Source organism: Nerophis ophidion, linkage group LG14 (assembly GCF_033978795.1).
Source record: "Nerophis ophidion isolate RoL-2023_Sa linkage group LG14, RoL_Noph_v1.0, whole genome shotgun sequence".
Taxonomy (NCBI): domain Eukaryota; kingdom Metazoa; phylum Chordata; class Actinopteri; order Syngnathiformes; family Syngnathidae; genus Nerophis; species Nerophis ophidion.
The window spans coordinates 22,522,942-22,531,703 of record NC_084624.1 but is presented as its reverse complement, the minus strand read 5'-3'; the positions used below and the strand labels follow the sequence as shown (position 1 = coordinate 22,531,703).

Sequence of the window (8,762 nt, the reverse complement as noted above, 5' to 3'; positions counted from 1 at the left end):
CTCATAAAAACGGATTAAAACTACATTTACATAAAATTACACAATGCTACAATTGATAAATTGTAACTGCATGAATAATATGTTCGTCAAATAAACAATCAGTAAAATTAAAGTGCAATTGAAAATACAACTTCCCCACTTTAGTCATACTTTTAGCACTTAAAAAACTTCTCTATGACTTTAGCTCCCAACTCCTTCTGTTTGATTTTGTCATGACTGCCACAAGTGGTGGAAAAGTGTATTACAACAGAGTACTGTTACGGTCCATGCAGCTAAGAAACTGATATTTTTTGGCGACCCTTGCCGCCCAACAAAGGGGCACGACATTTAAGAAACACTGAACTAAAATAGACTTAGATGCTTTGTTGAAAAATATCCTGCTGTAATTTTAATGATAATTACATTAGTAATAATAATTTTATCAGTAATTTTGTGAATATTTTTTGCCATGGCTGCCCTTATCTGGCTTGAGCAAATATATGTGCACATACTGGATGCACAGTAACTTGAAATCATGTATTGTCCCTTAGTGTCCATAATGTCAAGTAAAAAAATAATTGTTTATAGCTCTGATTGAAGAACTTCTAGAAAGACATGGTCGACATCCACGCACATCATACATTCAGTTATCCACTCCATGTCCTTCGTTGCCATAGGAACTGCCTCACACCACACACAAAAGCATATGACACCGCAGTTACAACACAAACTTTTCATTTTATTACACAATGTTCAAGGCCAAGTCACAGAGACAAAAGAAAGAGACACTTTCTTTCCAAACTGGTTGAAGGGGCCCCCTCACTGCTCCCATAGAAGGAAGAAAATGCTCAGTATTAAAGATTATTATTGAATATATGCAGAGGAAACCTAGCTTTTAAAGATTATGGCGCCATCCCCCTCCTGTCAGCATATTTACAAGAGTGACATTCCACTGTTACCACTTAATTGGGAGTAAGGACGTGGGACTTGTGATGTCACATTCTTCGAGTGTGTCAGAAGGCAACACGCCGCCTCAAGTCAGGCAGAGGAAGAGCAGCAAAACAGCACAGTAACTACGGATTCCCCGGTAGTACAGTAGAAAATAAAAAACATGCTAAATATCTACAAACAGATTTTGTATTCCAGGCAGCGATGGGAGAAGATGGGGGTGCTTAACATAACAGGTCGGGGGTAGGGAGTAAGATAAAAAAAAAGTGTCCTTGACGGAAAAATATGCTTGTTAACACCACAAAGCTACAGTGATTATGAATGTACATGAATTTAAATATGCAAATGGTAGAACATTTTATTTACACCTTCATACACATTTTTAAAAGGTACATACATAAATGTCACTTGCGATGTGTATAAAAAAAAAAAAAAGTTTCACGCCACACTTAAGTGAGATTATTTAAATATATTGGAGTGTGTTCATCAACTCCCACCATGCCTGTTTGGTATCTCTTTGTGGAATCATAATGTCCGCGGTTTGGTGCACAAGCCATTTCTATACGACCATGTTCACTTTCCAAAGGGATGGATGGCACTATAGGAGGAACATAAAGATGATTTGTTGATATTTTGACTTTTTCTAAATGTTCCCATATCCTGTTTCTTTGCCAGTGTTCCATTGAGCAAAGTAGTTTGTAGCCCAACTTCGCCATTGTGCCCCAATTACTTTGAGATATGACACAAAAAATCTTGATCAATTCAGCCCATCCCTACATTCCACCCTAAATAGAACAATTTACCAGTAAACATCCTTACAGTGTCTCTCTACCATGCTTCCTTTTACCCCTGCAGGTTCCTATGTCTTACTACTCCGCTAGAAGACTGGCTTTAACAAGGTCTATGGAGAAAGATCCTTACTGTGCCTGTTTTTTGTTACCGACCTAAATATTTTGTTTAAAATTTACGTGTAAATATTGCACATTCATTTGTAATTTATATTCACAAGTAGGAAAAAACATAATTAGGCATAAGGAGGACAAAGAAAAAGGAACTATGAGGAAACTAGGTTGCCTTTGACAAATCCAATCAGCGCTTAAGTCATTTATTGGGATTTTATCTTCAAATGTTCTGTCTGGTGATGGTGGAGACATGTTTACGCTCATGAGTGAGTGCCGCCACAACCCGACAGGGCGTACTTTGACTCGAGGACCATAACCTCGTACATTATTCACATCCCAACAAGGCATATCATCACGGAATGAACATAGTAAGTTATCGTTTCCATTGACAAGAGGACCATAACATCTTACGTTAACCGCAGCCAGACAAGGTGCATCATTACGAGGAACATGGTAAGTCTGATGAGAGGAACAAAACAGTAAATTAGCCACCACCCGTTAAGCGGGATAGAGATAACAGTGTTATCCAGGGGCAAGAAACAGGCGCGTCATGACTAAAGGACGGTGACACATTACGCAACCCGACATTGTGCATTATACCAAGAAAGGTCGTAACAAGGTACATTTGACGGGAGGAACAAAACCCGACAAGGTGCATAATAACGGGAGAAAGCTGACAGTAGGTTGGCTGCAACCCGACATGGCGCACGATGAGGAAAAATGTGAGGTAGGGCGACATTTGCAATCCACACACAAACTTTGGACATGCCCATGGTCTCCTCCGACTGGAGACCACCGACAAAGGTGGAAACAAATCAGTAAACATGCACTAGAGTAAACAAACTTTGGGACACGGGTAAACGATCCAGCCCTCGCATTTGATCTTAGCCGCTGACCGACTTTTTAGTGGAGTCTTTCAGTCATTCAGTGGAGGAGAAATACAAAACACAAACGCAGAAAATGGTGAATAAAAATTGTGGGGTTGTCATAGAATAGTAACAAAAAGTGTATGCCAAAAAAAAAATGCTCAATCGCTCATGGCTTTGAATCACTTTTTCCTCAAACAAACGAAAGAGAAAATGAGAAGCAACAGAGGAACACAGGTAGAAAAAAAAAAAAGAAGTTGTCCCTGCATGTAACAACCTGAGTATTACTCCTTCTGGTGTTCTTAAATCTGGGCCCAAATTGTTGATAAGACAGTTAAAAGATGATCAGAAACAAGCCAATATCCAACAAGAACCTTGACTCTTGCGGGTTCTCGTCATATATCATTGATAAAGACAGAAACCCAGATTCAAAAAAAGAAAAACAACAGATTGACTTTTGAAGGCTAAACTTATGCGACCCCATTCTTTCCCCACATAGAGTTTTTAGGCCAAGAGTGTGCTGTACCGGTTGCTGGCCCCTGGGAAGAGAAAAGGGTGGCTGGTCTGAACCTCACATTTGTTTCACTTCATGCAGAAGTTCCTATTAGGTCTTGGTTGCCATGGCAACTCTGAGGGCTCAGCACATGGATAGGAGTGGAGTTGGGAGTGAGTCACTGCTTGGGTGGAAGGTAGAAAGGACTGATGAGCTGCATTTTCTCTGGGAGGCTGGCTTGTTTTTGAATGTGAACTGTGTTTTAAGCATAATACATCCTCTTCAAGTCTTTGCAGCACTGCACTGCCTGTGTAGTATTATGTGCGTGCCTGTCTTTATTATGTGCATGCAAGTGTTATTTCCCTCCGTACAGCCTTTCAATGTCATCTTGGTAGTGGGTTTTGAGCGCCTTGCGTTTTAGTTTGAAAGCGTCGGTGACCAGGCCAGTCTCTGGTGTCCAGGCTTCCGCGCTGAGGCGGACCTTCACGGGGATCTCGAACCGCTCCAGTTTTGCTGTGCGAGGGAGAGCAAAGTAGTTGAGTAAACATGGCATGTGACACCTGAAGAGGACAGTGACAATCCTACATGAGAGCGCAGCATCTTTGATGATGCGGAGGACTTCCTTCTCCATCACGGGGCTGTTGCAGATCTCCTCCCATGTGCCTCGCACTTGCATTCGCTCTGCCAACGCCATCAGCTGCTTCTGGTTGGGGACCACGAAGCTGATCACGTAGGACTGGTCACTAGGACCCAGCACAGAGAATGTCAATAAATACAACATCAGCCTTGGTGGTCTTTCCTGGATAGACTTTACCTGTTGGCATAGGCACAGATGTTGTCTACGAGTGCGCAGTTCTTCAGAACAGCTTCCACTTTTCCGAGAGAGACGTACTCACCAGCCTGCAGTTTCACCAAGTCTTTCTTGCGGTCTGAAGAGGTAACAATGTTTATAGCAGGGGTAGGGAACCTATGGCTCTAGAGCCAGATGTGGCTCTTTTGATGACTGCATCTGGCTCTCAGATAAATCTTAGCTGACATTGCTTAACACAATAAGTAAGGAATAATTTTGCTGGTACTCACAGTGTTAACAATAACCTTCAAAATAGAAAACATTCTCATGCATTTTAATCCATCCATCCATTTTCTACCGCACCTGTTCAAGAAGTCACATTATTGGTAAGACGTATTTTATTTATTATTGGTTAGCTTCAGAATAAAAATGTTATTAAAAATAATAGGAGACTTACTGTACTCTAAACATGTTGTTATCAATTAAAAATGCATGCATTTAGTTGTATTCTTTGTTAAAATATATTATATGACTCTCACGGAAATACATTTTAAAATCTTTGGCTTTCATGGCTCTCTCGGCCAAAAAGGTTCCCGACCCCTGGTTTATAGGGATGGGTGTAACAATAGATGCATTCATGCAGTGTTTCTTAACCAAAACAAATACCTGTTTTTTCAGCTATGGTTCGCGTGAGTCGCAGTTGTAATACATTTTTTCACCACTTGTGGCAGTCATGACAATATCAAACAAACAGAAGAAGTCTGGAGCTAAAGTCATAGAGAATTTTCTTAAGTGCAAAATTACAACTCATTTGGTGAATCTGTGTTTTCATTTGCACTTTCATTTTATTGACATTATAGTAAAGAAACATCCATCCATCCATTTTGTACTGCTTGTCCCGTTCAAGGTTGCGGGGAGTGCATATTCATTATTAATTTAGTTTAGTTATTTTAGCCCAGCATAATTGTATCTACATTTATTTTCAGTTAATATTGAATCCCTTCTTATGCACTAGTACTTTCAAATCAATCTGACCTAAGCTTAAGGTTGATATGTTAAATTAATAATAATATTCTGTATGATTAACACATGGTTTCAAATTATTGACAGTTTAGCTAAGAAACATATTCAGTATTCATTTAGTATAGGTATTTTAGCCCAGCATAATTGTATCTACATTTATTTTCAGTTAATAGTGAGTCCCATCTTATGCAGGATATTTATCTATTTTTCAAATCAGCCTCACCTAAGCCTAAAGTTGATATGTTAAATTAATAATAATCTTTGTGATTAACACATGGTTTCATGTTATTTTACAAGGTTAAAAACTGTAAGTAGTTTGGATATAATTATTGAATACGATTAAAATCAAGAGTAAGATTACTAATTCAGTGTTAATAAATGAGTGGGCCCCATGAAAAGTTGATCCCCCAAGTCAAAAAGGTTAAGAACCCCTGGATTAATGTTAGGGGACCAGGCTTATCAGTGGTCCCCAGAAGGTTATCCTGTCACTCTATGTGGTTTGGTTGGGGCTACAAACGCTACACTTACTGCCTTTTACTGCGTCACTCACTGCTTCAAGCACCTTAAGTTTCGCTTTTTTTGGTAGCCGCTCACATTGACGATTCACCGGCTGCCGTTTGCACGAACATAGCCTTTTCTAAATTTGCACGAAGGGGACAGTTAAAGTCAGCCATTCCAAGAAAATTGGACTGAATCGTTTGCATTTATTCTCCCTCCAACGAGTGCAAAAGATTTCCAATTAAAAACGGCATTATGAGACAATCGCACAGCAATTTTGAAGAGACATTTTCTCAACTTTCGGAGGTGAGAACAGCAAAATTAAATGCACTGACATTGACATAACAAGCCCCAAGTATAGGATCCTTGTCACATTGATGACGCAACATCAAAAAGCCACAGAATGGTCATTTAGAGCAGTGATCCCCAACATTTTTGTATCCGCGGACCGGTCAACGCTTAATAACTTGTCCCGCGGCCCGGGGGGGGGAGGTGTGTCTTTTTTTTTTTTTTTTCTTTGTCATGAAAAAGGTAGGTTTTTGTGGTTGGTGCACTAATTGTAAGTGTATATTGTGTTTTTTATGTTGATTTAATTAAAAAAAAAAATATATATATATATTATTTTCTTTAAATAAAAAATTATTCTGCGGCCCGGTGGTTGAGGACCACTGATTTAGAGGACTTGGGGCAAGCACAAGAAGCCATTCTCAGATACAGAGATAATCTAATGCATGATGGACACAATGTTTGAAGGTAAACGAAAATAAATAGTAATAGCGCTTTTCTACCTTCAAGGTACTCAAAGCGCTTTGACACTATTTCTACATTCACCCGTTCATACACTAATAGCGGGAACTGCCATGCAAGGTACCAACGACGACGCATAAGGAGCAAGGGTGAAGTGTCTTGCTCAAGGACACAACGGACGTGACTAGGATGGTGGAAGCTGGGGATCGAAACAGGAACCCTCATGTTGTAGGCACGGCCGCTCTACCGACGGAGCCACACTGTCCCCCCAAAGAAGAGGGAATGACAACTGAATTTAAGCAAATACCCTTCTTTGATTCCAGAGCAACAGCAGCAAAGTTTTGAGTATCACAGTATTATTGCTTGTAACCTGACCTTCCACAATAATGGACCACATTGAAAAAATTATTTGTAGGCCTCCCTGGCATAATGAACTAATAAGTGAAGGATAATGTAAATATTAGTCTTTACATTTATGCATAATGTTTTAATTAGCCATTTGTTTTTAAACAATTCCTGCCTGCTAAAATTTGGCTGAGGACCCCTGGTCTATGGCTGGCAGAAGTTGAGCTACATTCGCTATGGCACAACTCATTCTGTTCAATACAACATTGACATGGAAACAGAAGAGAGTCTTCTATCAACATTATAGTTCCTCACCAATGATCTTGAGGCATCCGTCGGAGTGGAACTCTCCAATGTCCCCCGTGCAGAACCACCGTTGGCCTTTAGCGTCCACAAAGAAGTCCTCCCGGTTCTTGATATCATTTTTGTAGTAGCCCATTGTTACGTTTGGCCCACCCATCACAATTTCCCCTCGTGGGTTGGGCTTGTCTGTGCTGTAGAAGCCTCCTGGAGATGCACAGAGCACAAAACCAGATCACTTGCCATACTTTGATTGGCTCTTTGTAGGACTCACCCTCTTCCCAGTCCTTGAGCATGATCTCTGAACAAACCAGAGGTGCTCCGACCCGTCCTGTGCTGTAGTCCCAAACTGTAAAATATCAGCAAAAACTATTAAAGAGCTGTAAATGTGGTGCCCTCACTGCCAAATAGCTTTTTTTTGCCATTACTCTCGCTGATGGTGCCTGCTCCACAGGTCTCTGTCAGGCCGTAGCCTTGGCCCACAGGGCAGCACAGACAGATGTTCATGAAGCGCTGCGTGGCGGCCGACAATGGAGCCCCGCCAGAGAGAACCACGCGGGTGTTGCCACCCAGCAGCGCACGGACACGCTTGAACACCAGACTAAAAAAGACCAAAAGACGGTTGATAAAAAAAGGAGCAGAATTGCAGGATGTCACAGATGAAATATATTACCAAACAGCTTTGTATTTTACTTTTAATCCTAATTTAATTCGCTATTTAGTGTTCAGTGGGTGCAGCTAAGCCTTATATCGGGAAATTGACTCATGGTGTAAACCAGGCGGCAAGTTCATTTTAAGAAATTTGGCCTTTCAATTGCTTCTAACTTAATCTTAAAAATCTGACAATTTAATTGCTGCAACTTTGTAGCCATCTTGTGGACAACATGAGTATTTCAGGTTATCACCCATAAATTGCAATACAAAGGGATTGTTATATATCCAAACAACCTTTCCCACTCATGGCGCAAATAAACTAAAACAAAAAGTCAACACAAATGGTCACACATAACACAACCTGCTCACCGAACTTTGGGTATATTGTAAGAAATCTCCAAGGACAACACATAATTCAAAATCAAACTCATTTACAGTAAAATCCCTGCAACGCATGATGTGAAAAATCGAAAACACTCTCTCCATGTTTATCAACTTTTGGCACATTTTAGCTGCTAAACATTTGTGATTTATTACAAAACTTTAAAAGAGGTTTTCATGGAAGTACACAAGGTAGGAGTCAAACTTTCACATACTTTTAATATCCATATACAGTACAGGCCAAAAGTTTGGCCACAGTTTCTTTATTTTCATGACTATTTACATTGTAGATTGTCACATCAAAACTATGAATGAACACATGTTGAGTTATGTACTTAAAAAATTAAGGTGAAATAACTGAAAACGTGTTTTGTATTCTAATTGATTCAAAATAGCCACCCTTTTCTCTGATTACTGCTTTGGTCACTCTTGGCATTCCCTCGATAAACTTCAAGAGCTAGTCGCCTGAAATGGTTTTCAATTCACAGGTGTCACAATTTTGATGCCTTCAGTGACAATCTACGATGTAAATAGTCTGGAAAATAATAACTCATTGATATGAGGAGGTGTGTCCAAACTTTTGGCCTGTACTGTACTGTATATTTTTTAATAATATATATATATATATATATTAATCAATCAATGTTTACTTATATAGCCCTGAATCACTAGTGTCTCAAAGGGCTGCACAAACCACAACACAAACCACTACGACATCCTCGGTAGGCCCACATAAGGGCAAGGAAAACTCACACCCAGTGGGACGTCGGTGACAATGATGACTATGAGAACCTTGGAGAGGAGGAAAGCAATGGATGTCGAGCGGGTCTAACATG

At 40.1% G+C, this 8,762-nt stretch overlaps 1 protein-coding gene across 2 annotated transcripts in view; it reads right to left on the bottom strand.

Moving 5' to 3' along the window:
* Positions 1-697: 697 nt before the first annotated feature.
* The window catches only part of acsl3b (acyl-CoA synthetase long chain family member 3b), a 27,690-nt gene continuing 19,625 nt past the window's right edge, over positions 698-8,762 (bottom strand). For both annotated transcript variants that reach the window (XM_061920127.1, XM_061920128.1), the window contains exons 10-15: positions 7,320-7,492; positions 7,166-7,240; positions 6,907-7,098; positions 4,003-4,117; positions 3,774-3,931; positions 698-3,701 (exon numbers count right to left, since the gene is read on the bottom strand). In XM_061920127.1, coding sequence (XP_061776111.1) covers positions 3,544-3,701; positions 3,774-3,931; positions 4,003-4,117; positions 6,907-7,098; positions 7,166-7,240; positions 7,320-7,492 — 871 coding nt within the window. In that variant the 3' untranslated portion in view covers positions 698-3,543. The remainder of the gene's footprint in view (positions 3,702-3,773; positions 3,932-4,002; positions 4,118-6,906; positions 7,099-7,165; positions 7,241-7,319; positions 7,493-8,762) is intronic.